General features: G+C 38.9%; 1 protein-coding gene and 1 long non-coding RNA gene across 10 annotated transcripts in view; one reads left to right on the forward strand and one right to left on the reverse strand.

Annotated features, from left to right (window-relative positions):
• Positions 1-15144, forward strand: part of LOC116653168 — a 33647-nt gene extending 18503 nt beyond the window's left edge. Inside the window, exon 2 of the long non-coding RNA XR_004306594.1 lies at positions 11091-15144. This is a non-coding gene — a long non-coding RNA (uncharacterized LOC116653168). The remainder of the gene's footprint in view (positions 1-11090) is intronic.
• Positions 5643-20863, reverse strand: part of DISC1 (DISC1 scaffold protein) — a 181284-nt gene continuing 166063 nt past the window's right edge. For 8 of the 9 annotated variants that reach the window (XM_015857891.2, XM_015857893.2, XM_015857887.1 and 5 more), the window contains 2 exons: positions 12028-12145; positions 5643-5960 (listed from right to left, as the gene is read on the reverse strand). In XM_015857891.2, coding sequence (XP_015713377.1) covers positions 5812-5960; positions 12028-12145 — 267 coding nt within the window. In that variant the 3' untranslated portion in view covers positions 5643-5811. Of the gene's footprint in view, positions 5961-12027; positions 12146-20863 lie in introns of those variants that run through there. The other variant, XR_001554046.1, reaches the window with a different exon arrangement.

The raw sequence follows: 20863 nt of genomic DNA on the forward strand, positions 1-20863 counted from the left end.
CAACATTGCAGCTTTTTTCTTTTCCCTTTTTCCCCTACTACAGATTCTTTATTGTAATAGAATTATTAAGCGCTGACTTTTAAGCAGACCCAATCAGTATTTCAGAAAATTAGAGGGGAAAAAAATAAATAAATCGTGAGAGAATAGAGTTAAGTTGATGATGCGTCACTGTTCCCATGTCACAGGCAAGGAGCTGCTGAGTGTTGCTACTGCCACTCATAGCAGTGGGAGACATTTCAAGGAGAGCTGGGGGTTTGGTACAGCCATTGTGTATATCCAGTCAAAGAATATGGGGTACTTGATGAGGAGACAAAGAAGAGATCTTTCCCATCAGGATTAATGGAGAGAGACTGGCTTTGCTTACTACAGCTCATTATAGAAAATTAGCAATGACAAATAACGTATGACTGTGAGAGGCTGTGTGCTCTTTTCACCTTTTCCTTCTCATTTAATGAAAATAAGCTGCAATAGATTGATCAAATGCCAGTACTCTGAGCCAAGATAGTCAGTGTCTGATGGATACTGAGCTGGTTGGGTTTCTTTGGTTTGTTTGCCTTTGCAGAGGACTGTGGCTCAAACTACAGTTGAGGTGGTCTCTGAATTACTCCCTAGAGAATGATGTGATCTAAGGAGGCTGATTTTGTGAATGAAACACCAGATGCCCTTCTCAGGCCTGAGAGAACTCTATTGCAAAAGCAGGGTATCCAAGAGCCAAGCACTGAATTTCCCCAGCCCTGTTTGAGCAGAGCTTTGGGTCCAGGTCTCTAGACTTTATACAAAGGCTACGAATGATGGTGGTGCTGGATGGATTTAGTGCGAGAACAAGCTTCAAGAGAGAGGTGGGAGGAATAAGAAGGGTATTTTTGCCTTCTCTCCAGTCTGTAAAGAGTTACCACCTTTCTTTTCCCTCCCCACTTCTTGTTATTTAGGTTTGTTTTCATGTATGGTTGCTTTTCTGCCACAGAGAAACCTGGTTCTGCCACAGGAAACCTGATCCTCTGAATCGGTGGCTGGTTGGCGGACTGGGTGTGAACACTGTGTCTATAACCTTGATATTACTTGGACCCTTGGGACAAGGGTGTCTTCACCAGCGGGCTAAGTTATTCATACTGAGCTCTGTTGGCCTCTTGTAGTAAGGGAGTTTTCCTAACTTCCAATCAATCTTGCACCTCTTTCCCTGAAACCGTATCTACTTTTACACTGGGGGAATGCCAGCAGAACTGGCAGCACACATAAAGTCCTCCAGGCAGTGTGTGCAAGTGGCAGTGCTGCATTTCTTAGGAAGTAGTGGGCAACCATTTAGCTGCTGCTGTAAGAATTCCTGTTGCTGAAAACTCCTGCAGTGACGGGAAGTTAATAAGTAAGAAGCTGTGATAGGTGTGTGCTGACAGGTGCCTGGCTCCAGGTTTGCTGCCCGTGAGTACTAGGGCTGCTTGTACTGGGAAGTCTGAGTGTGGGCACAAAGCTCTGGATTTTGGGGGCAAATCAATATACACAAGTTTGTGTCTACTTGGTGAGACAGATAAGAGGGCTGGCATTTTGCATTTTCTTTGTTGGAAATATAATAACTGTGACTTTTTTCCCCCCCTCGTAAATTAGGTTGTCATTGTGGAAAGGCTTTTTAATTTTCCATTTCTACAGTGAGATCTATCATGTCTCTTCTAGCTGCCACTCTGATTATTTTCCTATTATCTCTCTTCTTTCCACTTAGTATTCCTGTATTGCAGCTTATTATTATAAACTATTTGTTCAACTTTGCAAGCTATTATAAGAACAAATAGCCCAGTGATGTATTGATTTTTACCTGTGTCTTTGACAGTGCCCCAACACCCCCTTCCCTAAGATGCTGCTCAACAAGGAGAGAGGGGCTGAATGCCGTGCATGCTAAGAAGACAGACATTTCTTTACTCACCCAACCCCAGATGCTCTTTTCCCAGGCGTCATACTTGAGACTTCATTAGAAATGTAAGAGAAATGCTTTATTGTGGCTGCTGGTTTGGCTGCTTTTCAGGTTCAGAAAGAACCTCTTGCATCCACAGGGCCTTGGTTGTTAGTTTTGTTTGGTTGTTGGTTTTTTTTTGTTTTTTTTTTTTTAATATATACCTTTCCAGAAACTTGTATTACCCTCTTTAGTAGTGCAGAAAAATATTCATATGTGCATAATATTTTAGAGCTCCTTTGTAGCATATGTTAATCTCTGAGACTAAAAAATCTCTTGGTCCCAGTCTCATTTTTAATAGGATAGTAAGCTAAGAGGATACACGAGGATTATTCTAATCTCACCCTGGAGCTCCCTTCAGCTCTACTGCCTATCTGGGAGCCATTATTTAACTAACTGTCTTCTCCAGCACTCTAGAAAAAGTATGCTTATCTTGATTTAACAAGTAACATAGCAAAAGCAAAAGACTGAATGTCAGGCTTTAGAAAGAACAAATTAGTTAATTGAGTGAGAAAAACATTAGGCTGGAGCTAGAGACCTCTTGGGGTTGTTTTCCCCTTGACATCATCCTTTTTTCTGCCCTTGTGTATGTGTGTGGGGGTGTCAAACAAAGCCCAGTCCTCAGCGCTCCTGCTCTGATGCAAATACACTTTTGTGGCTGAGATGAGCTGATGCCTCTTCCTACAGCTCTCCATTGCTGGAGTGGAGGTTTCTGTGCACAAAGCTTTTTGCATACTCCTCAAACCACTTGAGAGCTAGAATCTTAGTTGGGGAGAGTGCATGTGCCAAGCAGAAAAAAAAGGCATGTTTGCTCTTGGGAGACCAGTGTCTACCTGGAGATGACAGCATCCTAGCATGTATGTATGTATGTATGTATGTATATAACTACTGATAAGGGAATGGCCTCAAATTGTTGGATGTTAGGAAAAACCTGTCCAAAGAGCGCTGAGGCATCTGCACAGGCTGTCAGGGAGGTAGTGGAGTCACTGTCCCTGAAACTGTTCAAGAAATGTGGAGATGTGTTACTTAAGGACATGGTTTAGTGGGAAATATTGGTGGTAGGTGGACAATTGGACTCGATGTTCTTAGAGGTCTTTTCCAGCTTTAATGATTCTGTGATAGTTTTGTAGCTGATGTAGACACATATCCCTACACACAGCCTTTCTCCAGAGGTGAGTGACACAGGCAAGCTGATCCATTCCAGGGCTCAAGGACAGGTTTCACCTGTCTGTATAGCTCACCAGATATTTCCCTCCCCATCATATTGAAAATATCTACCCTTTGCTGTGCGACTCTGGTTTTGAGTCTATTTTGAGACTGTTTCCAAAAGGCATCACAGAATTTCACAACCCTGCTGAGGGCAGGGAGTTAGTAATAGGTGATCTTTAGGATCCCTTCCATCCCACGCCATTCTATGATGATTTCTCAGTTTTTCAAGCATAGGACTCACTATTGTCAAAGCATAATAATAGCCATGCATATTTTCTCCTTTCCTCTCCTCTGCACCCCTCTCTCTCCAGGGTGAAATCTGTGAATGCTTGTGCACTGTAAGGAATCCAGACAGACGTTTGGTTAGTTAAAATAATAATTCTCTTTATTTGAAAGTTTTCTATCCACAGCTAAAAGGCAGCTGATACATTGCATAGTATACCACCATTGTTTTTTATGCTTATTGTTCAGTATATCTGAGAAGGAATGATTACTGGCTCTAACTTCCCACAACAAATAGTGAAGTTAATGGAATAATAAATTAAAGTAGCAGTAGTCCACGTTATAAAATAAATGTTAATACATACAAATATGATAAGAATGATTGATTCAGTTTTCCTCCTTCACTTTTTTTTAAGTGAAGGAGTAGGAATGTCTACAAAAGACTGTGCTAGTGAGAACATGAATGTAATTGTCCTGTCCCTGTGAGGGTTACAGTCCCTGTTGTTGCTGCTGCTGCCAGGAGGAAAGTCTCACACCTCAGCAGTGGTCGATCTTGGCTCTCAGGCACTCGAAGTAAAGGGTGAAGCTCCACACAACCCTCAGCATGAGGGAGAGAGGAGCAGTGCAGTCTTAGTGCACTGCATATCTGGGCCCTGTAGCTGTTCACTGCTGGAAGTTTATGATGTTAAAAGATAAGCAGCCTTAATACCACAATATGAGAGCTCTTTTGTGGTTTTTTTCTTTTTTTTTAAACCAATGAATATGTGGGTTCCCATGAGCATCTTATGTCTGTCCCCTGTGTCTAGCCAGGGTTCTCCAGGGGGGGCTGGGCTTTTCATGAGCTGATGGATCAGTGGAACAGAAGATGGCACCTGCCTGTTGGTTTGAGAAAGTGCCAAATACACTGAGGGGAGGCAGGAAGCTGCCAGAGAGAGCAGACCTGTCAGAGAGCAGCAGCAAAGCATCAGAGACTTCTGTCTGAGACTAGAGGTGGGAACAGCACTTGAGTCCACATAAGGTTAAAGGTCCAAGTGTCTTTACCATACCACAGATGCTGATCCATATATTTATTATACAATGAAAAAGTCAAACATGTTCTGAATCACAGGGCTGTAATTCCATCCTGAGGATCTGATGACTACAGCAACCACCTGAGCTGTGCCCCTGGATGCAATTATAATCTGGTTGTATGTGGCAGCTGCCTGGCACTTTTTTTCCCCCTATGTCCTTAACATTGAGGTAGAAGTTTCAACTGGCATTAAAACACACAAAAGAAAATGAACATGGTCATAGTGGGCCAGTAGTCCAAGGACCTTAAAAATTGGCAAAAACTTTCCCAATGTGGCTACAAAACGTGTAACTGAAGCATCAGAAACAAAGTAATCTTTAAAATATCATACAAACAGTATCAAAAAGTACAGTAATGAGTTGCAAGACGCTTGATCTACTGGCTTAAAAGAAGGGGCCAGTGATAATTTGTTTCTAAGTCCTACTTCTCCCATCCAATGCAGAGGGAGAACTTTGTGATATCAGATACTATCACATTGAACATTGCTTTTTCTTTCCTATTTAAAAATACACGTTTAAGTATGTATACATGTTTGACAGGAGTAAAATATATATATATATCTGCATTCCTTTTGAAGTTTATAAGAAAGATCAAAATAATATAACAGTAATAGTAAACTTTACAAGGCAACTTAAATGACATATTGTTCATACCATACTCAAATAAAAGGAGCACAAGTCACCAACCAAGTGTTCTGTGTGTGTGTGCGTTTTACAACCCTTGTAATACTAAAACGAGTTCATATTAATACCTCATGAAAATAGTTGATCTAATGTTGTAGGGGCTGCAATTAGTTACCTCTACTGTACTCAATACCATTGTGTAAATGAGCTTCAAATTTCACTTGAAAGAACTTGGTTAGCTTGAATTTCATCCTGTTGATTTAATTATTGGCAGGAATGTGCAAATACATTCAGTGTAAGAAAACTGTTAAAGCCAAAGAAGAAAAGAAGTTCTTATACTTACAGCTATTTTTTGAGAAATAGTAGATGTTCCAGCTTTAACACTACATTTTTTAAATGGGAAGAAATCCATGAGTAAGGAAGACAGATACTGTTTACAAGTCTTCAAGGAGAACATTTCACTGACATTAAAGGCAGCTTTGCAGACTCACTTGAAATGTATCAATTTGTAATCTACACATTTACAAGGGATGCTCTGCTCTGAAAGCTGTTTCCCAATCTGTGCCAAAACATGTGAGACTTTGTAGAATACTTCTGATGATAGACCTCCAGGCTCTGTTTCTCCATAATTGATTTAGTTATTAGTTATGCAGAGAGGGAAGAGATCCCTGAGGCTTGGTAAAAGAGTATTCAGTTACTAAAAGCAGCCCTTTGTGAATTAATGTCATCCTACCAGCTCTTTCTGCTCATTATTCCTTTGAGTCCTGCTTTCCTGGACACCAGCTGTCACAGAGGAAGTCTCCAGCCTTTTCTCTTCCTGCCTCCCTGGCTGGTTGCAGTTGCAGCAGCACGGTCTGGAGTGTCTCCTTCACCACCTGGATCTCCCTCTGCAGAGACTGTGCAAGCTTTATTAAGGAATAATTCTATAGGTGATTGGCAGCTCCTTTTCTCTTTCCAAGTTATTTAATAAATGGTTGTTCTGCTCACACCAGATGGCCATGGCTATCTCATTGTAGCTTTAAGTTCTTCCAAATTGTTTGGATTAAATATTAATACATTGCTCTCACTTGCTTTCAAAAAGAAAAGAGAAAAAAAAAATCCAGGCAAAGTTCTCAAGTAGCATTATTTAGCACTTGTAAAAGGGGAGGGAATGGAGGATACTGCTTGGATACTGTTCTCATGGGAAGGAGGGAGATGAAGATGTTATACTGTGAAGGCAGCCACACAAGCTGTTGGTTTCCTGCTGGATACAGGGTGGGTTTTTAAGCTAGAGACATAAACTAAAAACCACTTTTCTGTGAATGAAACTAAGGCCATTTTCAACTGTACTGAAGCCAGTGTTCCCTGCTATACAGATACAACAGGGCAAGGACCCTGAATTGCAACTGTAAAGGGCTCAAGGGAAAAAGAAATAAGCTCAACTCTAGCAGTAATTCACCAATAGGATTTATGAGAGAACCTGAAATGCACTTTTTCACGGGAAGTGAAACAGGTTGACACTGAAACAACTCACTTTCAAAAACACAATGCAGAGGAAGAATAATGCATGAGGACAGGCTTTATCCTTTATGGAGTCCATCCGTTATGAAATGTTATTTTACGCAAACCTGATGTCAACACAATGTCAAGAAAAGAAAGACACACTCAGGTTATGCAATGATAAAAAGTAAGCTTCTACCCTTTGAAAAATAGTGACTACACAGAACCACAGGAAAGCCATGCAAAACAACACTACTTCAGGTAGTTACAGGCCTCTGAAAACCCTTTTCACTGCTTTTGATTCTGTTTCACTTCCTCAAAATCTCATCTCTGTGTGTTTATGCATATTTAGTAGGATGATTTAATTCATTCACCGGGAGTATTCATGCGTATTTCCAATTTCTGGACAGCTCTAATAATGTGAGTGGATTCTGTCTCTGACTACTCACAGGCAGTAACAGCAGCACCCAATAAACTTCTTATCCTAGAATCTCAAGCCACCATACAAGGACAAATCAATTATGCCTCGCAGCTTCTCTGAAGTAAGAAACATCATTATTCTCTTATAAGTGCTCCTGGACCGTCTACCACTCTGCAATTCAATCAAGAGGCTCTGCTGAAAATTCTTCAACATATGAACACCATGAAGCCTCTGAAATTTAATTACTTCTGATGCGCAGCCTCTGACTACATGCTGTTATTTGTAATATCCCAAGCAATTACAAAATTCTTTTCAGGTATAATGAAAAATTGAAACATTTGAGAAATTGGAGGATGAATAAAAGAGTAGAAGATGGGAAAATAAGCTCTTAACCAATAGAAAGATGGGGGCAACAAGAACGATGACTGCATAGTCTTACCTACAGCAAGATTCAATAAAATCTGTGTTTCAGTAACAGCGTGGTGTTACTCATAACTCCACAGTCAGCTGCAAATCAGTAACTGTCAAGCATATCCTTATGGCTAGGAAAAAATCACACGACATAAGGCTGAGCATGGAATTTCTATCCATGTTATGGAGGTTATGTCTGAATCACCAGCTTCATTCATTCCAAAAATACAAAAACAAAACAACCCAAAACCAACCAAACAAAAAAAAAAACAACCCAGGTATTTGCATGGGTCCATATGTAAATGACTCCCTCATGCTTAAATTGTCTATCCAGTGCTGCAAATGTAAAGCCAGTGTCAAAGTGAGGAGCCCAGAACAAGTTTCAGCAAGGATTCTGTTCTGGTCCTATTATCTTACAGTGAAAAACTGGCAAAAACTGTCCAATGTATCAAAAGTAGTAAGCTAAAGTACTTGGAAGCAATGTCATACAAATCCAATCCATTATCTGCAATTACAATGCTGTAACGTAGTCTCAAAGCTTTTTGCCCATGTGATTTTCTCTTTAAAAAAAAGTCTTGTGAAAGATCTGTAAGGATCCTCCAGAGGAAGGATATTTGAGCTCACATCATGGCAGAATCTATGATTTTCAAGAAGATAAAAGCAGATCTATCTAATGACTGTAGAGTTGCTTAATTTTTAGTGAAGAAAAAAAAAAAAGGAGGGGGGAGGGGGAAGGGGAGTTGTTCATCAGCATATCTTCTGTTCTCCTAGCACAAATGTTTAGAGAAAAGAGACAAAAAGTAGATATTACCAAACAATTGTCATCCTATAGGAAATATTAGAAACTGAGTATAATGTAAGACAAAAGGCCTTGGAAAGACAGCTGAGAAGTTGGTTGTAGCAATGAGATAAAGGAAGTTAATCTTATGGGATTTTAAAGAATAACAGCAATTTTGGACATCTGGAAAGGAAATTAAGAGCAGGAAAAAAAAAATTAGAAACAGTTTTTATTTACGTATTATACTTGTCTTTAGCAGCTGAGTGCTACAGTGGCTGAAGAGAGCACCTCACTGAAATGTCACGCTACAGCGGTAGTGAATCCACATCAGGAATTTTCCACTTCCCTTTTCCATTCTTGTTTCCCTCCTTCACAGCTGTAAGGCATAGTTTGACAAAATAACCTAATGATCCTGCTTAAAAGCAACAACAAAAACCAGAATCACCATAACATTTTTTAAAACTTTGCCTTTTCAGTGATCTGGATAACAGCTGTCTCTAAAACACTCACTCTAGTGTGATACAGAAGGCAACCAAGTGTATGGGTAGAAAAGCACTGACCTGCCTCCATCACAGTATGAACAAGGAAGGTGGAACCACGTTCTCTCAGTATAACACACCACAAAGGGCCATTTCTCCTGTCATCCAAACTAAAATTCTAAGAGCATACCATTGCCAATCCTCACTCTTGTGGTATCCCAACATTGCTTACAAGTTCACTCGGTGAGATTGCTCAGTGAAGTACAGTCAAGGACTGAATTCTACACCGCTGGTTCTGTGGAAAATCTATAGTGGTATAAAGCATGTCACATCATAACTGTGAAAGACTGGCAATGTAACTTCTAGCGCCTAATGGACATCTAGGCACAACACTCTATTTTCAGAAAAAAACTGGTTAAAAACTTCACTTTATGTTGAGGTATGGAGATTCTACGTGGCTTTTAAATAATAGTCCAGACAGCTCTTCTTCCAACAAAAGCTTTTTCACCAGGAAGATGTATTACATGCATTCAAGTTGTCTATCAAAATGCAACTGCTAATTAAGAACAAAAATGACTGTGAAATTGCAATATAGGCTCCATTTAATTTTGCTGGGAATTCCAGGCCTTTACTGTCAGGAAAGTAACACCTCTCATCAGCTCTGCAGACACCAGAATGAGTCACCTCTCCTCCTTTAGTTTTTCCAATTAATGATGTGGACTGTTTTCTTACACTTTCCAGTGATTAACTGTAATTGAATGTTTTGTGGGTTTATTTGCCTATACTACACTGAATTTAGCAAATATATTGCTAGAGATGAGCTCTTCTCTTCCTTTCCCTCCATTGTTTGATGCTTTTTATACAAAAGTACAGATTAATATTTACTGTGAAAAGCTTCAGTACTAAATGAGAATCCCAAATGGGTTTGTGCAAATACTCTGGACCAAGAAATTTCACTGGATTTCCTCTTTTGTGCAGGTCATGCTGGCAATTACAACCAGCAGCACGATTGAATTAAGTGCTTTATGCCATCAAAATGCAGAATGAAAAACAGTGACATCTGGGATTTTTCTTCTAATACAAACTTAATTATTAATCAAAGCTATGACACACACTAAACATTGGCAAGTGGCTCAAGAGTGTCAGGAATTTATTTTTCTTGGTGAGGTCTTTAGAAGTGTTCTAATAACCAGAAAACAACACTAATCTACATCCTTTTAGCCCCTCAGATTTTTGACCTAATGCAGTTTGTAATAGGTATATTTAAGACAGATTTTGGGGGCAATTTACTGATGCTAGTGACTGGCACCAATCTCAGTGTTGGTTCCTGCAACATAGGCAAGTTACTAATGAGTAATTGTTTATTTTACAGGCACTGGGCAGTTTTCATTAAAAATAAAAAACAAAAACTAAAAACAACAACAAAAAAACACAGTCTACAGGTCTGTAGTGTTGTGGTAGCTATTCTCATTCCTTTTTGAAGTACAGCACAGTGATTACATATACCAGATGGTAACATTTTATGCATGTTGGTCTGGACCACTTCTGAAATAACAACTGAATTTTAATGAGTGGTAGCTGAATTACTGAACTGCTTCTCTGTATGTCCCTCTGTTTTAAACACTGTTTCATATTTTGTAGCTTATGGTCTTACTAGGAGAACTGGGATATCACAGGGGGTATGTTTCTTTATTTAGATAATGGGAGCTGAATTTCACCAATACAGGAAACCAGATCTGTATCAGACAGCTGTGACTAAGAATGAGTTTAATCTACAACTCTTCTCAACTTCCAATGATTAGGTTTAATCTTCTCAGCTTGCTTTTGCAGTTTCAGCAGCTACAAAGAAATGTACAGGGTCCATAGACAATACAGCTATGTACTATGTTATGTACTTGCAGAGTATTTTCATCAGGAATCAAAAATGCAGGGTTTTTTTTTCAGTTAACGCACTCTGGATAGCAATCCAGCTATGATCAGGCCTGCCTTAGTAAGCAAGTCTGTATGTAAACTTCAATAGAAAAAAAACTATAAATCTTAACCTCCGTGTTCTACTAGAGTTAAGAAATGATGTTCATTTGCTAGCAAACGTATGTAAGAGAAGGAGGGAAGGAAGTAGATGCTGTGCATGTACACAAGATAGATACACACAGGTTGCTCTGAATAGAATGCTTCTAAGAAATATTGAGGAGAAAAAAACTTCAATGGAGTATGTATGCTGCAAATATAATCAACATAATATTGAAGCAACCCTTATAGTAAGTACAATAAGAATTATTTGGTACATTGAAATGCTTAGAAAAGAAAGGTCTGAAGTAGTGACAAATTAGTGACTGGATTTTTCCTCTCCAAACTTAGCCACAGCTAAGAGATAGATGCTCAGTTACCTAAAACAAGGTAGTATTTCTACATGTTCTACTGATTCTCTTTTCTAGTTTTGTATTGCACTTTTTCATTCAGGACTGCTCACTTCACCTCGAGAGGAACTGAGTCCCTTTTAGCACCATCATTACCTCAGCTCACCTTCAGGTTTCTGTAAGGGCAACTCTTCTCATCTCTTCAAACATGAATGCACTCATCCTTCTTCCTTATCCACTTGTCTAGCACATATTTTCCAGTAAAAAGTGAGTATTCTAATCTTCTTTGACCTCACTGGTTCTTATTCTCTTTTTCCTTTCTTAAAAGAACAAAATCTCATTTGTGGTAAGTTTCTATGAAAGTCATAAATGACAGAAATATTCTATGCCATTAAATTTTGAAAAATTTCCACAGATGAAAGCCTAACAAATGCCCCTGTAAAGGTTAAGCGATCTTCAATCAGATGAAGCACAGAAAGAGATAAGAGAGTGTTTTATAAGATATCTCATTCAGCTACTCGCACTGGAGTGTCAGAGGCGGATTAGATTGCATAGGATACCATATGATGCCACTGTTGGCAAGTTGTGTTTTTTTTTTCCAAAAGAGAAAAAAAATAAGTTACACCTGACCATGTACACAGCCTGAGTCAACAATGTAGAATTTAACTAAATCATGATGACAAAGCATGCATGTAGATGCTTGTATTCAGGCAGTTTTTGGTAGGTGTTTGCTTACGTGGGCATTACCTATGAAAGGATTGTAACAATCCTTTGTAAAAGCATTTCAATGCCTAATCTCAATTAACAAAGAAATAATTTCAGTTTAAATCAGTTAAATGTAAATCAGACCATGGTGAGAATGCACTGTAGGACAACTTGTTACAACAAGAAATCCCGCTTCAGCAATACAATCGGTTATATCTGTCTTAATATATTTAACCGTCATTAAGAACTATTACCCCATTCGAATCTGAAAGTGTTTTGCATCATACGTACTTTCGTAGATCGATACATATCTCCAGATATATCAAAAAGGATATGAATTGTACCTTCATCAACTCTACAGACTGAAGATTGCAGTTGGTCTTCTAGATGCACCAGTTTCTCACTTATTGCTTCACATTTCTCTCCCAGCTCTGCAGAAAACATGAAGAACTCCTACAGGAAGTGGACAAAGGAATCATGTTTATTGCCAATTGTACTTTTCTACCTAATGATTGCTAACTAAAGGAAAAAATAAAATATTAGAGGGGTATATGATGTTCTGAGGTGCTAAGATACTGTTTGAAACCTAATCCAAGTTAAGGAGATAAAATCTGTTACTATACAGTAATTTGTTGATTTATATGGATTGGAAAGAACTTGTGGCCTCAGTCTATTTCCCATCAGAAAGAAGTCATGATCTTACTTTCAGCACAGGATTAAAGGAGTGTGAAATCTGAATGGCTCTCTCCTCCATGTTGTCTCACCACAGCAGGAGAGGGAAAGCTCACGCTGACTACACCATTTAGGTTCCTAAATTTCAAGTTGTTTTTTTAAGTACAATTTGCACATTGAGGCCATTTCAGCATTTCACGAAGCATATTTTTGTTATATGAGCTGCCAAAAGCGATACTTGCTTAGAAGCACTGCTCAACTGATCAGAGGAAACACATCAAATTCTTAGGAAATACAAGATGAAACTACACTTTGTTACTACGTGTAACAAGTATAAATCCTGGAAAATAATGGTTGTTCACTTGCAACTTTATATAGACAAATGCTTCTTCCATTTTAAATTAAATTTTCTGAACCCATTACAAAGGCAGTTCCTACAGATTTGTTTGCTTTTGGATGCACTGAGTAAAGATAATTTGTATCTTTTATATTTTGTATTGACATCCTCTTCAAGAAATGATTCAGGCAAGTGTCATATTTGAGTGGAAAAACATCAAATCATTTGTACATCACTGAGACTAGTCTCTTCCTGCTCCCAACCATCAAAAGGCATCATAGGACTGTCTGCAGTGAGGGAAAGAGGGCACCTGTGGGAAAAAGACTACGGCGTGAAGATGAGCTTCTGGAATTATCATGGATCATTCATCAGCTGGAGTCCAGATAACTGTATTTTCTCTAGATGTCATGTATGTACTCATCTATAAAGCCAGCTATGCATGTTGCCACCTACAAACCTCAGAAAGTTTTTGCTCCTTTGAAAAAGTAGTCATTTGCATCACTGGCTATTTGAGAGAAATCAAGCCTTCAATCAGTGAAATCATGCTAGGAATTGTTGGAATATTGCCGTTATTCCATATATATATTGCAGTGAAGCACTCTGATTTTTCATAAACACAGTTAACAGTCCTTGATTTCATGCTGCCCTTACAGTTTGTGTCACACACTGTGTACATAGAGTCAAATGTCAGAAAAGCTGTGCTTGCTGGTACATCCTCTGTTACAGCACAGAGCTCTGACCTTTCTGTCTTCCTTTCTGTTTGCTTCCAGACACAGCTATTGAGCACAGGAACACAATAAGCTTCAGCTCAAAGCCTGGACAAGTGAGTTGGGGAGAGAATTCTGCATATGCCCACAGCTTAGCTGCCCAAGTCCATGGTTGGTGCATGGGACCTCAGCAGCCACCTTCAGGCTCATTATCAGATATCAGAATTTATGACATAATTCAACAGTCTATGGAAGTAAAATCACTGCATTGTTTTTAAAATAAGAATGGGAGAGAAGATATACATCCTCACTACATCAACAAGAAATGTGTTTGTTTCAGGACTGGGGACAGAAGATGAAGAACAGTCTTCCATCCAGCTGCTAAATTGTTATTCAATACACCAGCAGGACTCCATATGCTTTTAGGAAGTGGGATAACCCAGGCAATTTATATCAACAGAAAGCTTTTAGGGAATCATTCTATGACACGCATACAAGAACAGATGACAGTTGTCTAAAAGGACCTAGGCCTCATGCTAGAAAGAAAAGATTCAGTAAATTGTAAGTAAAACTACTGTGAAAATACATCTAAAATGATGACCATTCTAGACAAAGCTCCACATACTGAGCAGAGATTTTTCCTTAGCAGTTACTCATAAGAAAAATCAGATCTTCACATAACTCTCATCACAAACACACAAGAAAAACAAGACAAAAAAAACATGTAGTGTTACATCATCATTGGAAAGTTAATTTAGGAAGCAATGGCTTTTAATTAAAGCATAGACTCTTAGGGGTTGCTCTGACAGACAAAAATCCATGAATGAATTCAAATCAGACTCTTTCTACAGATTGTGAACTTCATTGTGAGGCAAAATGAAGTACTCCTGCACAGATGCTGAGGAAATGGTATTTTACAGCATCATGTAAAAAGCAGAGTCCAGCTCATGCAACATCAATGTACAGTGTACTTTCATCTGATCCATTTACTGCTTTTAGCAAGGGGATACTGTTGACAGTAGGACAGTTTGTCCAGATAACCAGTCACTGAATTAGTTCTGCCACAAGTTGTATCTGTCCTATCTCACATGTAAAAAGCATAGTAAAGCTGTATCACGAGTACACATTGAATTGTCTAAAAATGCAACAGAAATCCTGTTTTCTTCAGAAACTAAGATAAATGAGAAAATGAGTACTAGGAGAAACTACGTGCTCAATGCAGAATTGTTCAAACAACACAGAGAGGCAGGAAGTAAGTGACTAAGTAAAAAACCAATTAAACTTGTTTAATCACTGAACATTTGAAGCCTACTTAATCATAACTGTATGGCTATGCCTCTTCTGCGGTATAACTACAATAACTCCATAATTTCGGTGCTACATTCCACTAGTGCTAGAATTCTGATGTGAACTTTACAGCTTCAATATAGCAATAACTGTGTACGGATAAACTGTTTTTGCATCTTTAGGACACTGAGTTGCCTTTTCGGCTGAAATGAGCAGTTCCTTTGCAGTTAAGACAAAAGCATTGTTTCTCAAGAATATATTCACAGACATCACGTGAATCTCACAGGAGGGCTATCCCACAGATTGTGATTTTACAATATATACAAATGTCCTATTTTATTTTGGCCTATATATATAATCATTTTTTGTTATGGTTTTGTGGTACAGATTAGCTCTAATTTTAGTTTAGCATCAAGAGCTCTACATGAGATGGCAAAAACATATTGCTCCCCCCAAAAATAAGAAACATACAGGAAAAATTCTAAAGATTAAATTAATTCCACAGCTCTCACACCCAGATCCTCATATGAAAAAAGCACAATAACCCAGAGAAGTAGGAAAGATTCCTTTCAGTGCCTTCTATGCCTACTAATATCACTGGTAGCATTTTTGTTTGATGTTTGTCCATGTAGGTAGGGAAACTACTGGCACTGACACACACACTACTCACAGCATCTCCTGATTGGAAAGTGGAACTGTACACTGATCAACAGCACTTTGAGAGGGAAGTGGGCTCTGCCTCCAGCTCAACGTATAAGATACAGCTCATTCAAGCCTGTAAGTGATGTCAATGCTACAAACTACTGTAAGCCTTAAGATTTCTCTAGTTATTTCTGCACTAACAGCAATTCTAGGAAGCAGCTAGGAGAGATATTGAAGCAGTCAGAAATGAGCTGAGATGCAATATTGCTTTATGGATTTTTCTGTGAACAGATGATGTAGGTGGTTGCGATTTTCTTCTAAATCCTTAAGCAGGTAGAAATGGTACAAATTAGGACGTGATTTGTTATTTTATTTTTATTTTCTTTTAATAACTGGAGAATTCCTCTGCCTTCTCACGCAAAGTAGAAATCAGAAATCCTCACTCTGTCCCAGAGATGTGAGAAAGCCAAAGAGCAGACAACGTTCCAGCTGCTGCACACCATTAGCGCGCTGAATTAAGAGCAGAGGAAATGACTTCCACTTCAGTCTTCTGCATTTTGTTTTACCTTTTCAACAGTCATTTTAGTCACCTATGAGCAACAGCTCCTCAACAGCATTACTTAATTTAAATGTTTGATCAGCTTTTCCAGTGCAAACACCTTCCATGCTCTCTTGAATTCAGTTCAGCAACTTTGTACAGAAGAAACAGTATTCCAGCAGCTAGATAAATCAAATTCTGCTAGGAATTAAAGTGTGTATTAGTATGGTTGTTGCACTGAGAAGCAGGATTCCACACATCCTAAAAACCTGTTCTTCCTTCACAGGAACACGGTAAAAAAGAGTTGCTTTTCTTCAAACTAGCAGTATCATTATCCCAGTGAAATATGGAGAATAAAATCCTTAGGAGACCTGCAGAACATCATAGCTGGATATTTTTTCACAAAAAATTGCCCCCTCTACCAAAAAAAAATAAAAATAAAAATCTTTACACTACAAAATCCTCTCACTCCCATAAGAGTTAAAATCATTTAAAGCAATATAAATAACTACAAAATGTCACCCATGGAGACAGATACTCCTTGTTATGGCAAAGGGCTTAGAACAGTGACTTATTGTTTGCAGAAGTGCTGCATGCTTGCCCTCACCCAAGTTAATGGAAATTGTGAGCACTTGAACCTCCAGAAAGTCAGGCCAGGGCACTTCTTAAATCATTTCTAAGAACAAAATGCAAACATCCATACGCTTGTCTTGCTTGAGCAGATGTTTGTGTCACACGCAGGCTGCGTGCACATGCCCTCAGTTAGTGAGCTACATAGACATGGTGTCTGAAGTGCAGCTAAAGAAAACTTTTGCCTCTGCCCTGCTCCCAAAATTCCTACCATGTGCACTGTTGGGGGCTGGTGTTGTAGACGAGGGCAAAGCAGACACTGATAACAGGCCTGATATCAGACTCTGAAAATAATGCCTCTTACTCATGGCCACCATTATCCTGGCATCGTGGCATTACTGGCTATTTAACGAACATTTTATACCTATAGGTTTTCTTCCTTTCTTCAGCATGCCCTGTCTCCCACATAGAGAGATGCCCAGACCAATGTCATATTCACGTGGAGGCTCTGACATTCTCAGCTAAGCGTGGTAATTATTTCTTACTACTGACATTCCTGTTAATGAGGCTGCAAATGACTTTTGGTTTTTGTTGCAACAGGATCATGGTAATGAATCCCACTCTATTTGTAGTCCATTATATCCCTAGTTTCTAACTCTGCAGTATTGCCATCTTAGCTGTTATTTGCCATCTGTACACATAAACTCAACTTTTTTCTTCTCCAAATGTAATTTGTGCCTGTCTTTTAATATATCCAATCGTATTGATTTCAGGCTACTCTTTCAATTTATCAAGAACATTTGGAATTCTAATCCTAATTGAAATTATGTTGACAGGTGCACAGACTCCTGGTCTATCTCCTTTTTAAAGGCAAATACCAGCTCTGCTTTATACTGATCTCCTGGGACTTCAGCCTTCTTTTGGAGTTCCCAGAGAACCTTGTTAATGGTTTGGAGATTGTTTTTCTTGGCTCCTATGCACTTTAGAAGGAATTTCATCAGTCTAGCCTGACTTGAGTGCATCTCATTTACCTTCAGACCCTTTACCATGCTCTTCTCTTGCTAGCTTCTGGTAAATACTAAGAGCATTACGTACATATGGACACAGTTTATTACTTTTAGAAAGAACAAAAGGTAAAAAAAAAAATAAAAAAATCTGCAATATTCCCTTTTTATTATTCTCTCATCTACCCTTTTTATTAGAAGACATAGTTCCAACTTTCAGAAGACATGCTTTCAGCATTCTTTCAACTATCTCTAATGTACCCCTTACCACTGAAGTCTTTTGCCAGTTTGCATCTTTTGCTTACTACAATTTAATTTTCACTGTGGTCTTCCTGGTTCATTTTTACACTGTGTATTAAGGCTCATCATTAGCAACATTTTTTCCTTTTCAAAATTATTTTGAGCTACTAAAGAGTCTCTCACATAGACACAGTCTGTAACTATGTGCTCTCTTCTGCACCAAAAGGACACGATACTCTACTGGAAATATGACATCTTCTGGAGCAAAAGTCATCTGCTGCTTCCTCCTACCTATTGTTCCCTTGATTTTCTTCAAGTGACTTTTTATTTTATATGGAGGTAGCTTTGTCTTCTCTCAAAACTAAGATCAAAGTTCTTTTCCCAATTACTTCTGCCCTTATCACTTTCTATTTACAGTCTTCTGGCTTGTTCCATCAGCCTACTTGTGCACATTTAGGAGAATTCAGGACTACAACATGCTCTTATTTCTCATATGCAGCAGCTCAAGCATAAAGCTTTCCAGACAGCTGCTTTCTAACTGTGAACAATCTCCTCCCCACAATCACACGCTTTTCCCACATTCCCTTTGTTTGCACTGATCCCTCCTCTGCAGGGATATGACAACACAAGGGAGTGTTAAATGACACATCAAAAGTACAGCGCGATGTTGGCAATTCTTCCCCTCATGTCTCTTCCATTACAGCCAAGGAGGAACATCCTTGGAAAAGTATGCAGGGACAGAGCTTTCCATTGCCTTCCAGCAATGGAAACAGACTGTGTGACAGCAGGCTTTCTTTCTCATCTTAGTAGACTCAAGGTCTTTCCTGAGCGCAGACTTCCCCAAACCAGTGCAAACTACTTTACTGGCTCATTTAATCAAGCTGTGACAATCCAGTTCCACTTGTGGGAGAATAAGGCTATTTATTGACTCACAAAATAAAAACTCACAGAGAGCCAGGACTTGGAAAAGAAACAAAAGCACCAAACTGTTTTCTAACACTCACATCCTGCTGTGATAGGAGTCACCATAGCTGGGTACCATTTATAGGTGGCTTGTAGTATTTTTCATTCTCATCTCTGCTCCCAAGTCACTTAAAGTCTGAAATGACTAACAGAGTGGCCTCCTGCAGGCAATGGGGAGACTGACAAGGATTAAGGGACCAGACTGTCAAAGGAACATTTGGGCAAAGCCTTGACATGGTATGGAGTGCTGACATTTTCACAGATTCTTTATAGAGCTGTCTACAAGTCAATATCAATCCAGCTGTGGCAACATGGTTGAGAGGCTGGACTTCTAACTCATTTCCATTTCCTTTATTTATATTGTTGCTCTGAGTTTTCTTTATGCAGTTTTCCCCTCAAAACTTTGAAAGTTGTTTTGTTACTGAGGACTATAAGACCGTAATTTCTTACTAAAGGCTTCCACAGCATTAACTCACTGCACCTAGGCTCTCTGGTGCATTCACAAGCACAACATGCACATCACTCTCATGTCCCAGGCTACTGAGCAAAAGGACAACTTCTTCAGTGAGGGTCTGATGTAAGGTGGAATAATACAAAAGGTGGTAATAATACAAGAAGGATGGTGACAGATACCCAAAAAGTTATATATAGGGAAAACTCACCAATATAGATGCCTTCAGTCTAGCTGGAAAATGCTGAAGCTGGCTATCCTATCTCCACAGAGGAATGATCTCAAAGAGATACTGCCTTAATGGTGGTCAGCCCTTAAATGAGGTCTAGAGGAGGTGGAGTCAAGCTCCACCCCTCCTGGGAGAGCAGCTGAATTACCCTCACCTGTGCTCCCACAGCTGACCCAACACTTGCCTCAGATGATTAATCAGAGGTTCAGGCTGTGATTATCAGTTTCCCATACAGTCTGGGCTTTCAGTGCAGGTTGCTGCTGCACACAAGCATTCTGCAGCTCATCTGTTTAAGTACAGATCAAATGCAATTTTTAGTTTCCAGAAAATATTTTTGTTCTCTTGGCACCTATCATTACCAACGTTCACTCATTTTGCCTTTCCAGGAGTAGGGTCCCATGGGACCACCTGCTCCTAGTTCATGTCATCCACTGTGTACCTGAATGGCTTTGCTATAACTCGCAGCAAAATTCACAGCTGAGACAAGCTATTTGCATTTTCTGGTGACCATTTTTTTTTTTGCAAAGTTCACCTTCACACTCAAGGTTTCCCATCTTTATGTATGCCGAATTCACACATGGCTAAGCAGTGGATCCTAGGCATGTTCTCATGCAGCATTCCCCTTGCATACATGATGAATAATCCGAGTTCAGTTTTACAGTAGGTTTTCTTTCCTGGAACATTTCACCTGCTCTACAGCCTTTGAAATCATTGGTGGTAATCCAAAGAAAGGCAACATAGAAGTAGTGATTCTAAACTGCAACTTCTCATTTTACTTTTATAGAATTGCTTGGCTAATGCTTATAACTCATACTTGTCACATGTGATGGGCACTACTGTGGAAGGTGAATTGGGCATTATTTACTCATGTCATTAATTTGATGTCTGGATAAAATGTGTAGATATTAATTTCTTTAATATGTAGGTTGCAACCCAAGGCATACTGATACAAAATTGGACCACACCCAACAAGCTCACAAACCAGTATGTATTTCCTTATGCATGTATTACCTGAACTTCTAGTCTGCATGTAGACAGTAACAAGTAGATTATTTCAACACTTACTCTCATAGGAAATGCATCTCATGCTACTCAATTATGCTGGATTTTGCTCAAATATATAAAATAGGATCTGACATCTTTTTATTTATGAAAATAATGTAAAATGACAAACATTCAGTATTTATACTCAGATGACATTCCTATTGACATATATTCTGCTGTATGCTTTTATACTTCTCAAATAAATTCAAAGGGATTTATAAAGGTATTTTTAGTTGTACACAAGGAGCCAAGTAAAGCATCATGATTTTGTTCCATTCTTAAGCATCATTATGATGCTACAGTGCAGTTGGCTAAATATATAATATATATATAATAGATCCTACATTTCCCCAGCATATCCATTTTGTTGTTCATTTGTATAAAAATCATTAGAAAAGTGCAATTTAACTATAAACTCTCCAGAATACACAGTAATTTTTCCATTATCTTTAGCAGAATAAAAGAATGGGACTACTCTATTTGTGCC

This window comes from Coturnix japonica, chromosome 3 (genome assembly GCF_001577835.2).
Source record: "Coturnix japonica isolate 7356 chromosome 3, Coturnix japonica 2.1, whole genome shotgun sequence".
NCBI classification, from domain to species: Eukaryota; Metazoa; Chordata; class Aves; order Galliformes; family Phasianidae; genus Coturnix; species Coturnix japonica.